The 23,582-nt window shown below is 41.9% G+C and overlaps 1 protein-coding gene across 1 annotated transcript in view; it reads right to left on the bottom strand.

Moving 5' to 3' along the window:
• The window catches only part of TMTC2 (transmembrane O-mannosyltransferase targeting cadherins 2), a 192,264-nt gene extending 170,703 nt beyond the window's left edge, over nucleotides 1-21,561 (bottom strand). Inside the window, exon 1 of the mRNA XM_083573344.1 lies at nucleotides 20,946-21,561. Coding sequence (XP_083429470.1) covers nucleotides 20,946-21,028 — 83 coding nt within the window. The 5' untranslated portion in view covers nucleotides 21,029-21,561. The remainder of the gene's footprint in view (nucleotides 1-20,945) is intronic.
• Between the last annotated feature and the right edge of the window lie 2,021 nt (nucleotides 21,562-23,582).

Here is a 23,582-nt window from a genome sequence, read left to right as displayed (position 1 = left end):
ATTAAACCTTCAACTGTGGAGGAATTTAGGGGTTGCAATTAAGCATATTTCTTTAAGTGTACTTTCTGTAAGAAACATCATAGGATTCCCAAAGGGTCTCCAATGACTGGCACAGATCTAGTGAAGTTCAGCAATTTAACAACACGGGACATCTTCAAACAGTTGATGTGTGCATATATAACATTGTTCTTAAATATTGCACTTAATCGTATGTTACACAGCTTGTTTCATCACAGAAAGTAACTCTCTTACTGACATGATAGGTTCCCTCTTGGCAGCATTTTTACATTAGGAAACATTTAGACTTCCATATATCTGACCTGTGTTCTGCAATGTCAGAGGGATGCACCACACTTCCTATTATAGTGCCATTAACACTGGCGATGTTTGAGAAGTACAAGACGACAGATTCATACTCTGGCAGGATCGCAATCTAAAATTTTACACAGTCAAACAGCAGAGGAAGGAAAAGGAAAGGAGGTGAAACAGACAAAATATACATTTATTTCAGTTGCATCACATAGACTTGGTAACAGTAGGTCAAAGAGTTGGAGGTGTTGCCACCTTCATAGAAAAGGTGAGTTTTGAGGAGTGCTTTGAAGGAAGTAAAACAGGTAGGACCATGTTTTATTGTTTTATTTTTTAAAAAATGTAAAGCATCGGGAGAAGAAGTGGTAGAAGTGGTGCAAAGGGTACTAAAGCTCTCCCTGTGACTTTCCATATTTCACAAATGCAAGGCATCCCATGGCTTTACAGTCAAGTGGAAAAGCATCATCTCTTCTCACAGACTTCTAAAGGATCAAATGTCCTAGTTTGCTATCCACTGCTTAGGAAGCACAAGAATGACAGTTAAATTACAGTGTGATCCTATACAGTACATGTCTGCTTAGACCTAAGTCCCGTTGAGCTCAAATGGATCTTAACTCCGAGGTAAGAGTGTACAAGCAACCCTAGAACTTTAACAACTTCTTAAAACTACTTTATATATTTCAGCTTTCCTTATAGGGCTACTATCCTCAGGATTACAGAGCACATTTAATATAATTATTATCCATAGCTTTTAAAAGCGACTTCCAGGCTTCCCCTAAGGCCTAATACAGTTATCCAACAATCCTCTATGCCTGGAGAAACAGCATGCCACCTATACCACCCAATGGGAGCGATATAAAATGCTCTTAGAAGCAGGCTGCAGTGGTGATTGAAATATGACTTGTATACAACTTTGCTAATGTCCTTGAGATGCCGTGGCAAAAGCTTCACTTTGTTTTATTTCCAGCTCTGCTTAGAAATGTGTCAAACACTATATAAAACTTATAGCCAGCCCCCCCCCTCTCCCAAAGTGAATGCCAACACAGATACGGAGTTCCTGGTTAGAAACATTTTAAAAGGCCCTCAAGTGCTATAGTGTAAACTACCCTTCGCTTCAAATTTTTGCAAATAAACACGCTTGAAATAGAGAAACTTATACTTCCCTAAAGCTTCCCATGAATGTATTATGTCATTATGTTTATTTATACAAATTATTTTTGAAGATATCAAATGTACCAGGCCAACCCACTCTTCTACCACTTGATTATATTTGTTAAATACGGTTGCAACAATTTGCAGCCTTACTTTCCTATAACTGACAATGGCAATGAGATCCCAAAGCCAGATTTTGCTGGGCTTGCTTTGTCACGAGCCCTGGCTGTGGTCTGCAGTATACCCCACAAGAGATTTCCTAAATACAGACAGACTTTGTTGTTCTTCCGCAGAATGAAACTGCTTAAAAAAAACTGGCCAAGGGTTAGCTCCCTCTATTCAAGTGCAGTAAATTCCGTTCTACGCCCCAGGTTGCTGCTGCCTTTTGTCCCCATCTCACACCACAGGTTCAGCTAATGCAGTTTTCACTATGACCCAAACAAGCCTAGGCTTTATCTCTACCTGAAGGTCAGCAACAGCTTTATGAGTCATCACAGTAACTGGGGCTACTAACAGCAACTGCTACCAAAATGCTGGTGTGGACCCAATACCTAACACTCACACACCCCAAAGTGTATAACTTGTTGCACTACCTCTATAATTCATAGCTCTATGATTCTAAGAGCCACACAAAAGTTATTTGATATTCAAGAACCAATGCAACAAAAACTCTGGGCATCCTAGGTAGCCCAAATGAGAAATACACCTATTGTCACCTATTAATTCCACAGGTGTTGCTAATCTCTCGCCGATATTCATAGAATCTTCAGCCCACAAAAGTGTGGTTCCATCACTTGAAAATTGTTATAGTGCAATGTTGTCAATGCTGTTGCTGCCTAATCAGAAGCAAGTCTTGTTGAGTTCAGTAGGGCTCAGCCCAATTAGTTAGAAGGCTTTTGTGACTCTTACTGGGTCTATGCAGCAGAAGGAAGTGGGAATGAGCAAGTGGAGGCCAAGGCATACCATTTTTAATGCCTTTCCTCATTAAAAAATAAAGATGCAATTTAAAAAAAACTGGATCTATATGGAGTGCCAGTTGGAGATACGAACTTTTCAGCCAGCCATTTAGCTGTTCCTTCTATTTGTGTGAGCAAATATTATTAGCAGGTGGTGATATTTTCCCTCTATGCTGTCAAGACCTGTCCCTGGTGATTAAAAAAGGCTTCTGATTAAAAAAGGCTAGAGTGGGAAATTTAGGCCACAAGCTTCCTGGTCAGATAAGGAGCCCTGGTTAAAGAGCAGCAGAAACTCTGGGGAGGAAAAATGCCCTGTGGTAGCTGCCTGGGATAATACTGCCATTTATGAAAGTAGAAAATGTGTGATATCAGAATCACACACACCCTAGAGGCCTGCCTGGCACAAGAGCAGGATATCTAGGGATCTTTACTGATGTCTGTGTTAATACTGGCAGCAATCCCAGGATATCTGCAGTATTAACATAGGGAGGTCTTCTTGTACGGGCTTAAGGGCTTCCTGTGCTGGCATCAAGAAGACTTATAAATTACTCAGCACTTATTATGCACTGTCAAGAAATTAGACTAGGACAAAGCATGCCTAACCATAGGCTGCCGTCTAAATTGTTACAGTTTGCAAATGAAGGGACTTGTTTGCATCAGAGCCTTTGTAACACTTTTCCTTTAGACGCTGCTGGATACTAGCTTTCAGCCTTTTAAAAGAAACCCTAGCAACTAGCATTTTAGGAATCAGTAAGGAGGAGGGCAAGCGTTAAAGAAAGCGTAATTTACAAGAAACTGCAACTGTAGCATTTTAAGCATTTAATTTTTTTTCTAAGCCATTATTTGCATGTAACGATTTGCATTGTCACACAAATATTGTCAAACTGCAGCAGGGCTGGTTGCTAACCACTACAAATGCAATGTTAATTTACATTTCACATAGCCTTTCAAATACTGAAAGCCCTGCTTATCTAAATCTCGTGGGATTAAGCAAGCTTTAATTTACACTGTTCTTTCTAGCCAAGATATATGAAACCGTAAGATGACTTTCAGACACTTTATATGCTTTTAAAAAAATGCATGTACAGTGTGAAGGAGACTGGGAAATGCTATGTGCGACAATGATCTCTTTACAGTGGGGGGGGGGACAGATTTAAATGGGTGTAAGAAAATGTGGCTAGGATTTCACTTTATCTGATGGGGAACTAAACTATACAAGCTAGTGCAGAGCTTTCCAAACTGAGTGTGTCGAATGAAGTGTAGGTGTGTCGCACGAGCGCTCCCCATGCTCCTCCAGGGGCTGGAAAGAGGTTAGTTTAACTCCCCTTTTGCTAGTAAAACTGAATTACTGTGTTGACAAAATGATGCATGTCTAAAAAGTGTGTCACCAACATGAAAAGTCTGGAAAGCTCCGAGCTAGTGTATAAAAACCAAGAATCAATATAAAGACAAAGCATACATTCAGACTTCAGTGGTCATTTAGTGTGTTCTTGTGACCCATTGTCTGTGCCTATGTCTATATGTACACAGCTCAACTCTTTATTTGTGAAACATAATGGTATGAGAAGTGTTCGCACATTATTATTCAACAAGTGTACAATCTGCGTACCTAGGTAACCAAGTATTTGAGCTGTACACTCATACAGTTATTTACATGTAACAATCAGTGAGGATACAGCCCCCAGTATATACACATTTGATGCCAGCAAAAAAGAAAATGGCCTCAATGACACAAATTTTTCTGTTGAAGCAATCCCCTTTTATGGCAACAAGGCAAGGAATGCTAGGTCTGTTACACTTCCTAAAGCAGTTTCCTATTAAGGTTTACCTTTTCGTTTTCCCTGAAGTGTCTTAAATTCTTTAAACTCAAACACTAACTTTTAAAATTAAAAAACCAACTTCTGTAGCTATTATAACTATTCAAACATTGTGAATGGTGTTGGTGCAGTCTGGTTGGCAATTACCCATAGCAGGACCTTCTCAGTAGTGGCTCCCCATTTATGGAATGCTTTCCCATTTGAGGTGCATCTGTCCCCCATGTATAATTTTTAAGCATTCTTGTTCACCCAGGCATTTGGTGGCAGAAATACACTGGTCCTGGCAACAATATATCTATGAGGAAATGCTATTGTTTTTTACTTAACTAGATTTCAGCTCTTCCAACCAAAGGACTGGCAAACCAAAGCAGCAAACTAATGCAAACATTGGAAAAACAAGCATGAAAAGAGTTCATCCTGGCCTGTTACCTGACATACTAGCATTCTATCTGTAGGATTTTCTCCCCTGTGAAACAAACAGGATGAAGTTTACACCACCCCAAAAAAATAGCTATTCCAGTCACTTTTGCTAAACATACATCCTGAATTCAAACTTTTTCTACCAATGCAAATGCCAAGCAATTTTGACAACAGGACTGCATATAAACAAACAAAAATATTCTACATACATCGTTCACACCATGTTCCAAGAAAGCAAACTAGAGATATTCCCTTTTTTTTCTACAGACTGAAGTCAGCCGCTTCATCCTCAATGATTCTGTGAACTTTAAAAGAGATGAATAATGTATGACTGTGCCTTAAATCACAATCTGAGTCAGGTATATGTGCCTGAGTATATAAACATGTTGCCCAAGAAGTCCTTATCAACAGAAACATGTTATGCCAGCAGTGAGGTGATGCTACTACACTGGCACAGATTCAAGGTTGCGTGTGAAGACTTCTGGAAGTCAGAAAGATCTTAAAAGAATTTCATCATAAAGTCATAACGTTATGCAGCTATTACAGCACAGGTACCCTCCATAATGTAGGACTCCAACTCCCATCAGTCCCAGCCAGCATGGCCAATGGTTGGGGATTATGGGAGCTGTATTAGAACAACATTTGGAGGTCCCTTGTATTACAGGGACATTTTAATGACACAATGCTCACATGGGTGTAACCAGGATTTACCGTATGTTGGGGGTGAAAGAACCTTAGTTATTTTTATTGATTTACTTGATTGTGGGGGCGGGACAGATGCCCCCTGCCCCCAGCTACGCCCATGGTTTGATGTCCCTCAGACAGGTAGGAATAGAAAGAGCAACAGCAATAAATGGACATGATGAAACATTAGGTTTCATGCTCCGCGTTGCTCCTAAATATTCAAACTCTTCAGCATTTTATCTTGAAGATTCCTTAAATAGATTATGTCTTAGGTCAAAATTTATCACCTCACCCCGTATAACCTTAAGAAGACCCTTCAAAGACAGAAATTAAGCCTGAACTAATAAAGTACTCAAACCCCAAAGTAATATCACTGCAAGTTCAATGGAGCCAGAATTTATAAGGCCTTGAAGAAGCCATTATTTCCAGTTCTTATAGCTGTACAGGTACTGATTTTTCCATGTCCAAAACCATATACAGTGGTACCTCGGGGGGGTTAAGTACTTAATTCATTCTGGAGGTCTGTTCTTAACCTGAAACTGTTCTAAACCTGAGGTACCACTTTAGCTAATAGGGGCCTGCCGCCGCCGCACAATTTCTGTTCTCAACCTGAAGCAAAGTTCTTAACCCGAGGTACTATTTCTGGGTTAGCGGAGTCTGTAACCTGAAGCGTATGTAACCTGAAGCATATGTAACCCAAGGTACCACTGTACCGCAGCAGACACAATTATACACACATAGCATACTTCTTAGTGAACAAAGGTTCTTATGCTGCACCTCTTCATAGAGATGATTAAAAGATAAATTTGTAAGAGACACTCACAAAGTTACCTTTGAAATAAGCAAAATTTAAAATCACTCAACAAGATTAATTTAACCCCATTTAAGATCAAAACCTATTTCATACTTTCAAAGTGGCGGGGGGGGGGGGGAGAGGACTTAGCGAATCAGTGGAGATGGGCAGAATATTGCACAAGACTTGCATGCACTTGGTTCTGCATAGATTTTGTCTTGAGAGCAGGGAGGAAAGTCATTTTATCGTTAAAGGATAATTTTTGGAATTAAAATATTTCTCCTACAAGTCCCTTTTGCTATTACACAAGTATGTTTCAGTCAATGCTGTGTATAAAGCAGACATTCTCACCAAGCAGCTATCAGTTCAATCATTTCGAAGTGGTGCCTGCCAATAAATGTCTTCAAAAGGTCCGCAAACCTGCACCATCAACATGTGAAAGTGAATGCAAATGGCATGTACAATTTTAGAAAAGATGAGTGTACCTGTGCAATGCTACTGAAGCAGCAGAGATCTTTTCCACTCCTCAAAATAACCTCCTCAGATCTCCTTCAGCAAATATTTTCTACATGGCCCAAGCTGCATTTCTCTGTCTTTATCTCTGATTCACTTTCACTCTGACACACACAACATCTTTAACTTCAGTTCTGCCTTTTCTTAGCTTCTAAGTGCTCCCTGAGCAAGGAAGAACGTTACTTAAATATTACGTGCAACATCTATTCCGCTACTGCTAGACTAGGTTTGAAATTGTAATACAATAATAGTAATGGCTGCAAATGCTTTCTCTCCCTTTAACAAAACATATTTTCCAATGAGCTAATCCTAGTATTTATCAGGCTATATAGCTCACTGTGGGGTTGAAAAGAAACTCAATTATCTCACATCTCTCCACCACAGGGTAAGCCTTTGACAAAACCACTACTAAGGAAGTACCCTGCAAAGGCACACGACATTTCTATGTACTTAATCTCATTAAAAGCCTTACTTCTTCGCACTTTTTTTTGCCTCAAAATATCATTTAGAAGCCACAACTGATGTCGCGATACAAAATTATGAGCATACCTACATTGAGAGTCATTGTCAAAGTAAGGTCTTTATCAGGAGTTGGGAACAGGTTTAATCCAGTGGGCTGAATCCTGACCTGCACCACTCACCCCAGGCCATTCTGACAGGTTAGTATGGTGATTCAACTGTCAATCACCTGATGCCACTAAGAGGTCAGGTAACCCAACTTCAAAGTAAAGATTGGGGAGTGCACTTGCATTATTTTCATTTCTTCCTTTTCAGCTGCACTTGAACTCAATCTGGGCTGCAAAGGAAGATGAAAGCAGGAATCGGCTGCACTAGAAAAGCCCTAAGAATTATTATTTTTAATTACAGATATCATAGTCAAGAAGAAGAATGAAAAAACTGCCATACTTATTGGCTGGGTTTTGGGCAGTGCCTATATCAAGCTTTCCACATTTGGTGGGGAGGGGAGTTTCAGAATAAGAAGTACAATATGTCCATCAACTGTAGTTGGCATGACAATACTACATAACTTCAAATTACAAAGCTATTTTAAAAAGCAACTGAAGTCCTAGTGGTGCAGTAATAAAACCGTTAACACATTTGCAAAGCTAAGCAGGGTCTTATCCAGTTTCAAATTCTATGTTGAGATACAACGCAGGAGCACTGAAGGGTCTTGGACTAGATGACCCTCAGGGTCCCTTCCAACTCTACAATTCTACCAATTATCGATTATTATAAATTTGTGTATTGCCCTTAATCTGAAGATCCCAGGGCAGTTCAAAATAAAAATAAAAATAAAAGGAGAATACAAACCAATGACCCCCCACAACATATTTAAAAATCCATAGAACATTAATCAGCTGGTTGAAAAGAAATAGCGTTGAAGGACAGGATAATAGGAAAATAACCAAAAAGAACACAGATTGCAGTATGTAATTCGATGCACAGAGCTAACCAGGCGAGAAAAGCAGTTCAGCCCTTGCCACAGTGACAATTCTGAATACAATGAAATAACATAGGAACATTATATTACATAAAGCAAAACTCCACCCTCAATGCTGGGAGACTGGTCCTCAAATCACAGGAGTCCTCCAGGAGAGGTTTGAAGAAGAGCCTGTGAATTACGCTCCTGTCTAGGGCCCTTAAATACCACTACAAGAATAGGGGGGTGTATACATACATAATGTAACCATGCCGAACTTCAATGAAGGAGTATCAGATTAGTTGGAAAAATAAACACCTGCTTCAAGTAAACATTGCAGAGACAGGAAAATCTTGGACAGCAACATTTAAAACTTTAGTCCTCATCTACATGCTGGACCACTGGATTTAACTTTTTAAAATGCAAAACAGTATAAATAATTATATCCATCCACACAGGAAGGGGGGAAATGTGTGTCCTGTCAGTTGATTTAACACACAACCAGCTTTATTAGCAGACTTTTTTTAAAACCCAATCTCATTTTTCTTAAACCTAAAGTTTCCACTGTTAAAAAGAACACAACAGAACAATGTCCAACCCCCCAATCCCACATTCAGATCTTCAGAAATCTTTAAAACCACTGAAACCCGTTAACGTCAAAGGAGCTTGGATAAGAATGCAAAATGAGGCAAGCATTTCAGGGAAAGCAGATAGTAAGAGAATTGCAATTATATGGTGGGAAAGGCCATGAAAGCCTAGCGTGAATCTACTGAAAGGCAAGTGCACTTGCACTTTGAACAAAACAACTTCTGTGTCCTATTTTTCCTAACGCATTTCTTTCCATCAAAAGCAAAAAGCATCAGTAATAATGTCACAGTCAAGCATTCCAAAGTTACAAATCCTAAACAACTGACCAATGCCATAATTACACTGGATAGTGAAATTCTCTTCCACAGGAAGAGAAAAGGAAGTGCAAGGTTACAAAACAAGTTCTTGAACTTTATGCTAAAATCTTCTTCAGAGAACCAAAACCCCACAAACTCCCTTCTCCACTCCTCTTCACTAGTCAAGGGACGACTGTCCCAAGTGTTTATTGCCTAGTTTTTGGTTAATACGCCAAACAGCAGCAGCAAGGCAGCAAGGCCTTTATTCTTGATCAAGAATGGTGTCTTACCAACCTCACGGTTCAGGCAAGAGCCCAGAGCACCCAACATTCACATTTTTTTCATTCATTTACTTCACACCAGCAGTTACAGTGGTTACATGTTTATTCATGCTCCCCCAATCATGTCTACCCAGCAAGAGCAGTTTTAACTTTCTGCCATAGTTTCAAGCTTCTCCCATTTCCATTGTCTCCAAACTACTGGTGTTCCAGACAGTTATCACATCCCACTAACTTCACCCCTCTGAACGCAACTTCCATGGAAATCAAGAACAAAAATGAGTCTTGCAGCTGCTTGATGTCTTAACATTTTTATATAAATAAATATTTGGGTTTTGCTATAAGGATACCCCTCTGGAATTTAATTCACTAGTCCTATCACAAGCCAACTCAGCTTCACTAGATTAACTCCCTTACACGGTGGGCAGTGTTTGAAACTCCCACTGTTCTAGGTGCATTTTGCAATGGGGAATTTCATTAGCACGAGCAGTTTCTGAGCTCTGGGAGCAGTACTGCGCCTAAGATTTCAGATTAAAACTGCAGAGTGGCTCCACTCCCTGTCACATGTGGCCTCCAACTGATTTTCCCCGTAGGTGAATAGCCTTTCACAAGAAAAAAAGGTTTGCTACCCCTGATCCAGGCAACATTTGAAAAGGTTGGAAATCTCAGAGGTCAGCCATCATATTTCAGTGGTTGTTAGTGGACTGAGAGCCAGTGCTCACATGCCCTGAACTGAAATATTTAGTAACCCAGGAAGCTGCTACAAAACTGAATCCCCCCCCCCAAGATGTCTGGTGTCCTTTAAAGGGTGAGGGACCCTTAAGTGGCAAAGAGGTACACAAACCTCCTCTCTCATGCATGCCTTAAGAACACCAAGAGCTTGATGTACAGAAATCAGGAGGAGACCAAATAGAGAGAAAAACCTGCTAATATATTTACCCACTGATCAACAAGCTGTCAGAAGAACCAGCTCAATTTTCTCCTTAAAAAAAGGGGGGGAATACATGTATAAGCAAGGATGGAGAAACTATAGCCATCCAGGTATTCCTCACCATTGGCTAGCTCCCAACATTTGTGGCCACTGGCCATGCAGGATTTCAGCTGGTAGAAGCTGAAGTCCAACAACATCTAGAGAACCACAAGTTCCCCACTCCTAGCGTATAGGATCTCCTGTTACTAGAGACATAAACTGTCATAGTTAATATAACATTAGCCTCCTTAGTTACAGAAGATATTAACATTCAGGTAGTGTTCACACATCATACACCATAGGTAATTATTTGCTGTGAAAGAGCAGCCTCCTACTTTGCTCCAACCCTAGCATGAGCAACAAACCTTGATCCATTATTCAGCATTCTTTCTGAACCAGAAACTGTGGTATGTTCGGGGGACAGAAGCAAATCATGATTCCCAAGTCAAATGTAATGCTGCTGGTTTGTTGCTCCTTATCACTGTAGGAAAGGAGCAAAACATGAGTAATGTCCACATTCACTGTAAACCATTAAATATAAAATACTTAATATATAAGTACATCTCTAGCAGGCAGCAAATATGGAAATCAAGGTCATTGGTAAAACAAAGGCAAGTGATGTGCTGCTCAAAAGTACCATTCAAGTCCTTGCTTTGAAAATTCAGCCCTGAATAGAAGAAAACAGGCCTTGATCAGCTAAACCAATTTCAATATATAACATTTTTTAAAAAGAAGACGACAGGAGGTGCTAATCTCCAAGGGACTAACTGTTATTTAAAATTGGCAATCCATTTCTAAAATGCTAGCATCAAGTGCGCCAGATACTTTAATAAAGCAACCATGTTAATTTTTGCAATGGCAATTTACATATGCTTCTATAAGCATGTAATTATCTCCACTCAAATTGAAAAAGATGGTCCAGGCAGAGATAATTCAGTATTATCTAGATACTTAAACTAGAACAGAAGTCATAAGCATAGGTCGTCCTAACCACAACCACAAAGATCTATGCTAGGTTTTAAGCATCACTGGCCACTCATAAGCCTGAAATACATTCTAGCTAACCAGAGTCAAAGTTCAACATCTCCTTTGTCTAACAACAGCTCCATGAATAGAGAAGGAATCTTGCAGGCCAGCCCAGTTGTCTGTTAGAAACGTTTTGTACTCCCATGTGGAAAATCCTGGTTCAATTACCTGTCAGTCCTTGCTTCAAGGACCAGCTGGTTTGGGAGACTTTCTGATGCAGCCTTCGCGGCTCTTGGGAAGGAGGAGGGTTACAAGTAATTCAGCAATTACTTTACAAAAGTCTTAGGGGAGTTCTACCAAGAGAATTCAACATCTGATTCACTCTTGTCTGACAGAAGGAAAGGCAAAAATATTGACCTTCAGAGTTTACGGTAAGTAGTGTGTCCTGTGATTCATTAACATTATGGCTGGTACTTAAACAAACATTCTAAGTCATAATGCTGATTTGCAAGGCATCCTGCTGCATGAAAACATGTCATTATTATGATGAACATTTGACAAGACAAAAAATATTGTCATATGGCACTCTGCCAAAACGAATAGCTTACCTGATGTAAAGTAACACATTTATGGTAAGAAAAGACTGCTTGTCTTGAAAAGGGAATCAGAAACGTTATACTGCATTAACTTGGAATCCCATCTTCAAAATCCATTTTCTCTATATTTTTTAAGAGTTCCTCAGCAACAAAAAAAGCACTACAAGTACCATCTTCCAAGGAAGAATACATTAAAAACTATGTGAGCACAATATCTAACAAAGTATATAAAATAACAATTCTATTTAAATTCCCCTTCCACTCTTTAGACCACCATCAAAGCAACGTTATCTGTAAAATATCACTTGGGTACAAAAGTTACCATGTTGAACCAAAGTTTGAGCAATGTGCTGAAAGGCAAGAGCCTTGCATGGCTTTCTGTCAACATGACAACCTGCCTACACAATCTGTTCAGCCCTTTTGAAAAGAGATACGAAGAATCCACATGGTCAGTCATGCGAAAGAGGAGACACAAAGAGTTCAAAGGTTGCTAAACCTTAATGGTCAACAAGACCACCATAAACAGTCAAGGAGTGTTGCAAACTAGCTTGTGGATCCAGGTTAGTGACTAAGAATTATGCACATCCAGTTAAAATTTAAATTCAAAGTTGTGTATTTCATGGTTTTTCAAGTAAATAGTATTTTTATAGTTAAAAATACAGAAGTTCGTGACTAACCATAACAAAGCCACTTGTTTCAGTTACAAACCCTTGCTCAGAGAGACCTGCTACTTCAGCCACCAGTAACTCTTAGACAGCACATTGGAACATTTAAAAGAAGAAGATAAGCTAGGTAACGAGGAAATGAAGAAGTAATGAAGCACACAACTCCAATCCCTATGTGGAGAGGCTATTTCCAGCAACCATTCTTCTTGGAAAATTCATGCACTCAAATAAAGGTTAATACACTAGCAACTCTATCAATACGAGAGCATAAATCGTATAAATACAAATCCTTTGGTGTATTGCTTCAACCAGCTTATCAAGCGATAAAGTCTACAAGATATTCAAGTCTGCTATTCTAACGCATTTACTAAGACCTAAGCCCCACTGGAGACAGGTCTCTAATAATGCCTCACATCACAGCTATTTAAAATACATGCCGGTATGTGGTAAAGATAGAGCTGTAGCACATGTGCACCTCAATACTGAATACAATTGCCGCAGTTCAGAGCCCTCTCCTCCTTGCTGGGCAACACTTTGCTTTTTAAACTGTGAAGAGCTTAAAGAGCTGTTTGGGGGCTTACCGTGACAATATTGTTAGCAAAGCCAGCTGCACATATTTGTCCACCTCTGCAATCAGCATTGCTTATTATGACCAGCTGAGCATGGTCTGGGTACAATAGCAGCTCACACTTTGAGAAGGGTGCAGCTAGCACACTAGGCTTACCTGAACTACAGTTTGACTTAAGACAAACTTCACTTGAATGTGCATTTCACATACAACTCATCAGCAGATATCTGAGCAAAGCACAAACTGAATCCTGGGTAGCACTCGGTTTTCATGTCAGCCACTTGGATTAAATAGGATTTTAATCATACCACTGCATTTTCCAGCATGTTTATACAAGTAGACAAGCACAAACCTCACATTATTAAAACTCAACAATTACAGCTGTAGGGTATGAGTGGAACCGTTACGCTTTTTTGTTCCTTTATCATCCTCCAATACATAAATTGTAACAAGAGAATTGGGACCTCCCTTTTAACAAGGTCTTCTGCAAATATAGCCTAAGGCAGGTGTCCCACTCTATATACCCACCTGGTTTCTATAGCTTATTGTAATACTTCATTTCATGGCAAACTCTTACACTACTTCTTGTACTTTTCTTCCCAATGTCAATTCATCTCTAATTTTATTGGATGTATGCCTCCATGCATCCCATTGGGATCATGCTCAAAAATTTGGCGATGTCTGAGCTCTGATCAGAGGCAAAGTACAAAACAGTTTTTGCATAGGAATACTTACTTGCTAGGGACGCGGGTGGCGCTGTGGATTAAACCACAGAGCCTAGGACTTGTCGATCAGAAGGTCGGTGGTTCGAAACCCCACGACGGGGTGAGCTCCCGTTGCTCAGTCCCTGCTCCTGCCAACCTAGCAGTTTGAAAGCACACCCCAAAGTGCAAGTAGATAAATAGGTACAGCTCCAGCGGGAAGGTAAACGGCATTTCCAGTTCGCCAGAAGCGGCTTAGTCATACTGGCCACATGACCCAGAAGCTGTACGCCGGCTCCCTCAGCTAGTAGATGAGTGCCACAACCCCAGAGTCGGCCACGACTGGACCTAATGGTCAGGGGTTCCTTTACCTTTACTTACTTGCTGGTAAAAGTGCCACACTTCCTAGAAGGAACCCAGCACTCAATTGTCCTTTAAGATGAAAGGACAATTGTCAAATGTAATAACATGGGGCAGGATTTACCAGCAAGCCCCGAAAGGAGAAGGCCTGCACATGAACTTCTGCTTGCACAATGTGGTTTTAACCCCCTCCTCCCACTTCATGCTCTTTGAAATTAGCTTGGGGTGTGTGTCAGAAGACACCCCCCTTCAGAACACCACATGGGGGGCGGAGATGGGGACTCATTCCTCCTGTCAAGCCGCAATGCTTGCACGGGTGGAATGTTCATGATAGCGCAAAATTTAATTCAACCCAGGGAAATCCTGTAATGAAGACACAGTATCCACACCATTACATACATCTATGGAAATGATACAGTGAGTTGTATTAAACCAAATTCTACTCAGAGTAGACCCACAGGAATTAATGACTCTAATTTGTCCATTAATTTCAATGCGTCTACTCAGGGTAGGACTAAAAGTAAATGCCACCCATTAAGTTTTTAAAAACCGTAAGAATTAAGAGATAGATGGCTATCTATTGTTCTCTGGTTCTTACACTCTTCCATTGCATGTATTGGATCAGTTGTCAGATACAGTGGTACCTTGGTTCTCGAACTTAATACATTCCAGGAGTCCGTCCAACTCTCGAAACCATTCGAAAACCAAGGCACAGCTTCCAATTGGCTGCAGGAGCTTCCTGCACTCAAGCGAAAGCCACGCCAGACATTCGGCTTCTGAGAAACATATGAAAACCGGAACACTTACTTCCGGGTTTATAGCTTTGGGGAGCCAATTTGTTCGGGAGCCAAGCCGTTCAAGTACCAAGATACCACTGTAATGTCTTTTGTGGCATGACAAAGAGAGGAACTGAGCAATAGCACACTAAGCTTAAAAAGGTAAAGGACCCCTGACAGTTAAATCCAGTTGTGAACAACTCTGGGGTTGCAGAGCTCATCTTGCTTTACTGGCCAAGGGAGCCGAAGTTTGTCTGCAGACAGTTTTTCCGGGTCATATAGCCAGCATGACTAAGCCACTTCTGGCGAAACCAGAGCAGCACACGGAAATGCCATTTACCTTCCAACTGGAGTGGTACCTATTTATCTACTTGCACTTTGACGTGCTTTCGAACTGCTAGGTTGGCAGGAGCTGGGACCGAGCAACGGGAGCTCACCCTGTTGTGGGGATTTGAACTGGCGACCTTCCGATCGGCAAGCCCTAGGCTCAGTGGTTTAGACCACAGCGCCACCCGCGCTCCTGTTACTAAGCTTGTACTAAGCTTACAAAATTTTAATCGGGATAATCACGGCATATAATGTACTATTTTAAAATTTTAGTAAGAATTGTTTCTTAAATCTCTAGAACCAAGCTCAGGTGATAGATTAACACATTTCTTTACACTTTTTAAAAATTATGAGGTTCTATGCAAACTGTATCATTAAACTGATCTAATAAAAATGTGCTTCATAATTACTTGATAGCCTTTAAGAAAGTTATGGTGTGACGTGTAGCCAAACTTTGTGAAAACAGCAATATTTACCTTTTCATGCAAGTCATCTTGAAGTTGCTTTAATTAGCACTACAAAAATGACGTTTAACTGGTCTCTTCTAACCAATGAATTAGTTGACTAAATGTAAATGTATCTACATCTCACCGAAACCCCAGTGTGTCTTCTGATGAAACAGGATAAAATGAAATAATTTATACCCTAGTAAAACAAACACTGTTAAAAGAAATATTTTTCTTTCTTCAAACTCCACTACAGATTAAAATTTGGTCCCAACTGAATACTAACTTAACTGGCCAATTTATAAAGCCAGTAAATCACTTGAGCAACTTAAAAATAGCATCTGATACATATTTGCCTGCAGTGAAGTGCTTTCACACATTTCAAAAGGCAGCAAAATAGAAAAACAATGCCTCATACTTTTTTCTCTCTCTTTCTTTTCCTAACTTGTTAAAAGGAAAATACAAGCATTTCTTTAAAAGTGAGGTACATGCATGAGATCCCTTTGAAACATTACAGAAGTAGTGAAAAAATGACACACCATCTCTGGGAACTTGTGAAAGCACTCAGAAATGTTGTAAGTGAAGTTGCAGAATTAAAAATCAATGCCCATGATTGTAGAAACTAAGTTTCAAAGACATAAGTTTTGTAAGAAAAGTTTATCATGCAAGGTTAAAGGGTAATATAATGCTTTCCTTAGAGTGTGCAGCTTGTTGAGCATTTGAGTGTATACTGGAATGCAGTACTTCAATGGATCTGCATGGGTGTTTTTAGATTATCGCTGCAATTATTTATGATTGCCAGTATCCTAAGACACCAAATCTTACACACCAACAATCACTTTTCCTCTTTATACAATTCACCCATATATCTCAACTTAAATAATGACCTGCCAACTATTTCAAATTTTTAAAGTTTTCAAAGTATGGTAGTTCAACTGATGCAGTAGGCATCTTTAAGAACCATGATGAACACACAATTCTAAGAGAATGTACACTAAATTTTCCCTTGCCATTTTGCTTCCAAGTGGGAACAAACTCACCTCTTGCCAGACCTCACTTTCCCTTTCTCCCATATATCAAGCCTTTGAAAATACTGCCACATCCCCCCCCCCTCTGTATTTAACATGTCCCATTATCTTTGGTCACTCCTTTAATCTTTGCAGATGACTCAGAATATGTGGAATTTTAGAACTACAGAAGGCGGCATGGGGAGGAGGGCACTTGCTACACAATGATTACTAAACCCCATATGCATTTCTCAGGAACAGAGAGGTGCTTTTCTCTGTATCATATCTTTGAATTGGCAGCCCTTAGTTTCATGTTTCAGCAACTGGACCGGTCATATGGATACAAGCAAGTATTTATTTTCCCCTCTTGCCATGCCTTCATCCATTCTTCCCACATACATTCTGTATGTCAGATCTTTTCAAACTCCTCTTTAAACTCAATAATGAATTGACTTCGTTTTCCTTAAAATGAGATTTGGCCTCAGAATAAATGATTGTTTTGAGACGGTAAGTAACTTCATTCCAGGCGAGTAATGCACATTGTTTTCCATTACTTTTTATCATTAAGAAATTGATCTTGCTGTAAAGAAGGTTTTATGACACCATTTAATCTTTGCCAACCTACTAAAACACAGAATGCAATTACAGACACCTTTTATATAGCAATCTTGGTCACTGTATCAAGAAGAAAAACAGTCTAAGTCAATGTCACATCTGATAGAACAGAAAACCTGAAGGATTTGGCACTGCTCTTATAAGTGATCATCAGCTTCAAAGTTTATATGCACAATTTTGATTCAATTTAACTTGGACGTATGATCCATATCCCACCTGGAAGGCAGTATCCCACAGCTTCTACTCAGTTCACATTTCATCGAGTTACATTCTAAGAAAGCTCCTGATGGTCCACACAACCCTGTGATTGTAGTTCAAATATTTTAGGTCTGGGAGTTTCACTTTTTTTAAAAAAAGATTTGCAGTGGTGAACTAGAAAAGCATTTGCTAGTTTGCAGTTTTCAACTCTCCTTCCTTCCCAATGTAATTGAAAATGCTGTAATTAACTGACCTACTCTACAGCATAATCAATAATTTCAGTTCACACATGCCAATGAATTTCTAAATCCAAGAGGTGTTTATGTCTTTAGCTTTTAGACAAATTAAACAAACCTGCAGTTTAAATGTCATTTATCCAACGCAAGATTAATGCTAAACCAGTACTGTTGGGATTAACAGAAAGAAAGAAAAAGAGATGGCCTGCAATTAAATTGCCACTAACATTCTGTAAGAGCAATCATGTCAAAATCAACAAAGAGCTTGACCTCTACATCCATGATGTTCAGCAACAGCAATACAATTTTAGGAGAATTAAACTGGCAAAGAGCACTAAATTCCCAATCAGTGTCCTCAAGCAACCTTGATAATGCAGCCCTAGATAATGCAGGAGGCAGGGCTGCAAAAAATATCCACATTCTTAGGTACCATCATCACATATTTAGGCAAGCCAGCAACCAGGTGCACAGGATTTTTCCAACTCCGACGATGTATGGCTATATATATATATATATATATATATATACTTATGGCTATATTGATATCCTCCAACTACTGTAATACTGCATATTAACACCTGTAAGTATCTGCCAGCATTAGCAGAGTTATTAGGTCTTATTTCAAAAGCTTTTATGCTGCTTTTCCATAAAACTGCACAAAGCAGTGTATAATCATTAAACAACTTTATACACCCATTAAAAGACCACTAACACACTAGAACGCAGTTAATGGTTTTCTTAAAAACTTGGAAATAGAAAAGATCACGATCTGTTAAACTGGGAAATCCTTTAGGGTTAAGTTGCTGAACTGCTAATCTGCAATGGCTAAGAAGGAAACACACAAGTTGCATTCAATTTTTGTAGAAGGAAAAAGAGCAAATCGTGTCTTTATCCTACTAGTAACTCCCAAACTGTGACAGGTGCTGCAGTGCCCTGCAAAGCAGACCAAAATTCAGGATTAAGCAACTTAACTGACTTAAGTACAACCAGTTTATGTCCCAATGCAAATGATCCTTCAAAGCTAGAATAGATCATTTCCCTTACTATTTGCCTGAAAGTTTGAGGCATGTTTTCTGGCAACAGTTATGCTGCTCTAGCTCTTATGTCTGCGTTTATGCATCATCTCTGAACACAAACACATGACTGAATAATATCTTTGTAGCCACAGTAGAACTCTGTTGACAACAATGTAACTGAATGAATATATGAAGTCAGAACTGCCAATGTACCATTTGTAAGATCCACTTAGTTTGGACTTTTCTGACACTGTGGTGTTTGATTACTCCCATATATGAGAATTCAAGGGGCATCCCCTCAATACAAAGGCACTCTGCTGAAAGGCAGTTCACCCTAACCCAGGGGATCTATTCAGTTTCCAAACAGAGAGGGACTGATGAAAAGCTGTCAAAGTAAATCTATGCTCACTTTTTGGATGGTTTAACGCCAATGGAGCATGCAAACACCCCAAGATGGCTCATAAATTCAGCCAGGCGTGCTGCTCTCCCTAATATATTTTAATTATGCATCTGTTTTAATTGTAATCAGAGTAAGTCACCGGAAAAGGCGCAAATTGGAATTTTCTCTAATTGCTAATACAGCTTCTCAGCAGTGCCTAAGCACTTGTCCATTTTAAGGGGAGGGAGAAGCACCCAGAACAACTGTGACATTTTCTAGAACTCGATGTAGTTTTCTTCAACCACACGGTTCACTTCTCATTAGCTGTCCGAACTCAAAAGAGCCAAATTCAAGTCCTGGGGGGCTTCATCTTTGCTAATTAGCATAAAGGAATGTTGAACATACAGGCTGGGGAACAGAACAGAAGAGCTTTCAGGAAGAAAAGCTGCTCAGCAGATCTTCAGAGGGCAAATGCGCACACGAACACAAACATGCAAACACAGCTAACATGCAAACACAGCCAAACTGATGATTTTCAAGTAAGCACTGCCCCTGTGAGCAAAGTTAAAGCAGAGTTCCTATTCCAAGGCTCAGTTTTAGGCAGGGATCAATGCACTTTAGCTCCAGAACAAACATTTTCAATGACAGGGCAACTTCTATGCAACAACAGCATGTGCAGAGTACCTTCCCTTTCACCACTCATTAACTACAAAGAAACTTGGGCACATCTGTGGGCTTTAAAGGGAAGCGGTTCCTAGTTAGAAAGCCCAGTTTCCATTCAGGCTGCAGCTTAGACACTTCTCTCTTTAAAAATTCAGAGCATCCCTGTCCCTTTAATACACTTACAAGTGCAAGGGAGTTTAAGTGTCAAATGCTCCAGAAACAAGAACATCAAGAGAAAAAAGTTGAATCCACCCCCCCCCTCAAAAAGCAATCACTTTGTGGATGAAAGGGAGAAAGGGTTTGTTTCTAACCGAAACTTAACACCATTTAATGATCAAACTGGTTGGCAGGGCAAGGATAGATGGAGAATGTTTTCCTTTTAGAAAATCACACGTGTGCGTATGAAATTATTCCCCAAAGAACAAAGCTTTCCCTTCCCCCCGAACTTCCAAAAGGTGACCAGAAAGAGTGATATTGGCAAATACACAATGAGAGAAAGAATGAAGAGATTTAGTATGGAAGGAGTTTGCCTGCACTCCTCGCCTGCTCAGCTGTACCAGGGGACCTATGTTCCCCGACCCCTTCCAGCAACCTAACTTGACAGCCAGCCCTGCAAACTGCGTCTCTCCACTAGGGTGGGCAGATGGTAGATCGGGATCTACCGGCACATCGCCGCTAACCAGGAGTGGAACGGATTGCAAGTTCAGCTCAGGTACCGAGAACAAATCCGTAGCCGGAGAATGTCCTCAAAGGCACCCAAGCGCCTCCATTCTAACTGCGTGTGCCTTTTGTTGTTGTTGTTGTTGTTGTTGTTGCACCTGCCTCTGATTGGTAGAGTCGAGCGCAAAGCGAAGTCGATCAGGGAAACCCTGAACTCTCTTCCCACCCCTCCTGAGCCGAAATTACGGTACCCAAGGGAAAGGCAGGCGCGCGAGAGAAAGAGCGCAAAGGAAGAAAAGGTGCGATGAAATCCGTAAAGCGTTAAGCCGGGGACAGATAATCGGATTAACCCTTCTTCCGCAGGTGAGAGCGCGGATTAGAGGCGGAGGCGGCAGTCCGGGCAAGGAAAGTGAGGACGCCAAGTTGCGTTGTGTTTTCCCAGCCTCGCACCAAACCCCACGGCACAGAGAGCGCGCTCCCTTTGGAGCTGCCGGCGAGCGCAACCGAGCCGGACGCGCCCCCCGAGCAGGCAGCCCCGAGTCCGCCTCTTCTTCCTCCTCCACCACCTACCTGTCATCGTAGCAGAAATCCGCGCCGAGGGTGTTGAGATAGAGGGCGAGCCCCAGGGCGCTGCTCAACAACTCCGCGATCATCTCTCCGCCGCCGCCGCCGCCCTCCGTCTTCTCCCCCTTCGCCGCCGCCGCCTCCCGCCGGCCGCGCAAAGCATCCGCCGCGCGCGCTTTCCCTGGCGCCCGCTGCTCCGCTGCCTCGCTCCACTTTCGCCGCCGCCGCCGCCGCCGCCGAGTGCGCCGCTCGGTCCGCTCAGCGAGCGCCCGGCATCCCCCGCTCGCCCAGTCAGTCAGTCAGCGCTGCCGCCGCCGCCGCCGCCTCGCCGCTTTTATTGTTCCGCGCCGCTCGCTCGCTCGCTCCCCCTTTTTACCCCATGACTGGCCGGGGCTGGGCAACCGCCGGAGAGCAAAGCTGGCCGCTCCGCCCCTGCGCACAAGAGAGAGCGAGCGCGCTGTCCGCCCGCCCGGCTCCGCTCTTCTTCGCCGGCTCCTCCGCGCGCCTCGCCGCCCCGAGGCCCCTTCGCGGCTCAACTGGAAGCGCCGCTGCCGAGGCTCTGAGAGCGCCCGCGTGGGGCTCGGCGAGGCTCCCATCGCGCTTGCGTGCCGCCCCGCCCTCCTCGCGCTCGGACCGCCTCCGCCCCCGCCCCTCGGCCTCCCCCGGACCGCTTCCCTCCCTTTTCCCCTCCCTCCCTCCCCGCGCGGGCCGGCGCGCGCGCTCCGTTAGCCGAGGGGCTGTCGCTCCTGCCCCGCCCACTCCCTCCCCACCTCCTCCCCCCCCCTTAGTTTCACGCTGGAAGCGGAGGGAGGCAAAATAGGTTGCTGCTAGAGGGGAGCCCAGGGTGGAGAGGAGGGGCGAGGCAGGCTGGCTGGCTGGCTGCGTCCGCGACTGGCACAGGCTCCCCTCCTCTCCCCGCCCGTTCCGGAGCAAGCCAGGTGGAAACTCGTCTCGCCACAGCGAGGAAGGATGCTGCCGAGGCATCTGTGGGGGTGGCAACCTGGCAGGGCATCGCATTGTTCTGCACTGGCTGCTTTGTCGCACCTCTCTGGCCGGGCTGCGTTTCTTAAAAGTGTCCTGAAGTGCAAGCTGGTTTGTTGGGGGAGGGGGCTTGGAAGCAGAAGGGGGGAAATACAGTACCTCCCAAACAATAATGGTGGGTTTTTGTTTTGTTTTTGTTTTTCTTTTAAAAAGCCACAATGATCCATTATTGTTTATTGAAAAGATTCTAAACTGCATTGTTTTTATTGCTTTCTTTTAAACTTTGCAAACCGCCCATTTCTTCACGTTGGGTCTTTCTGAGAAAGGCATCTGAAATCCTTTACAGTAGTTCTCGCCCTCATCGTTACCCTTTATCAATTTATGTGCTGCTTAGTGCTAAATAGGATTCTAAGTGGATTGCAGATATATAAAGCAATCAGAGAAGCATTACAATATAAACATCTGTAATTAAAACAAGCAATAAAACAATCACATTCATTGCTGCATGACAATAATGCTGTAATGTCAATAGGATAATTTATGACGCCAATGCAATACGTGTTGTCAATTGCTGGGGGAGGGGACATAAAACAAGAAAAACTTTTTTAAAATAAAGCACTGTAAAACAAAAATGCAGACTAAATGCAAATGACACCCCTGGGCAAACAGGAACATCTTAACTAGCCCCTCGAGTCTGTTTTTGTGTGTCTAGAATGAAAACTACATATTTGGCATACATGATTGGGGGTTTCCAGAGGGTGTGAAAACAACATACGGTATTAGTCCTTTAGCCAGTGTCAGGTTATTGTGCTGCTAATATTTTAAAGAGCTTGATCTCCCCCAATGAAGCCACAATGTGGGAAGTGTCCTTCCGGCAGGTATACAAATATAAAAAATAAAAATAATAAAATAATTTCTGCCCCCACCTTTTCTCCATGTTTTATGCCAGTCATCTGCAATGAAAGTGTTTCTTCAAGTGGCACAGCAAGCGGTGCAGCAATTCGCAAGAGCACTACATGCCCAGCTGCAGGATAGAAACCCTTTTAACCATCAAACCTTCCTCCCATTATTATTTAACACAATCCTCTCCAGACAAGCCAGGCATTAAGCACATTTGGGCCTTTTCCCTGGCAGCGCTTAAAGTGCTCTTGTGAAGCCTGTCTTTGAATGTCACCATTTCCCCCCCTGCTGATCTCAGTTAGTTCCAATGGCTTCAATGTGTCATCACCAATCCTCGTAATTTCGGAACTGGGGGCATGATGCATTATGTGTGAAATATTAAAGCACTGAGAGAGCCCTTAGTCAACCTCCAATGGAGTGTGCTGATTTCTAGGAAGCCACTGTGTGCTGAATCTATACAGTCTTCCACTTGGAGGATATTAATTTAGGTCGGCGTCATCTAGCTTTAGGTTTGAAGCTAAAGGAAACTTTTTCAGCCTGAGGGCCACATTTGCTTCTTGGCAACCTCTCAGGGGCCACCTGCCAATGGTAATCAGGGCTATGAGCCTATGTTAATGTGCATACCTCACTCTGTCCTCCAACCAAACAAGGAAGAATAATAACCAGAGTTCAAGGATATGTTTTATCCAGGCAAAAACTCAGAGGGTACAAAACAGGGCTGGAGAGGAATGTGGTCTAGAGAAAGGTATCGCCAGGGAAGTG

The sequence above is a fragment of the Podarcis filfolensis genome (assembly GCF_964270895.1).
Source record: "Podarcis filfolensis genome assembly, chromosome: 10".
NCBI classification, from domain to species: Eukaryota; Metazoa; Chordata; class Lepidosauria; order Squamata; family Lacertidae; genus Podarcis; species Podarcis filfolensis.
This window is presented reverse-complemented; position numbering and strand designations above follow the sequence as displayed.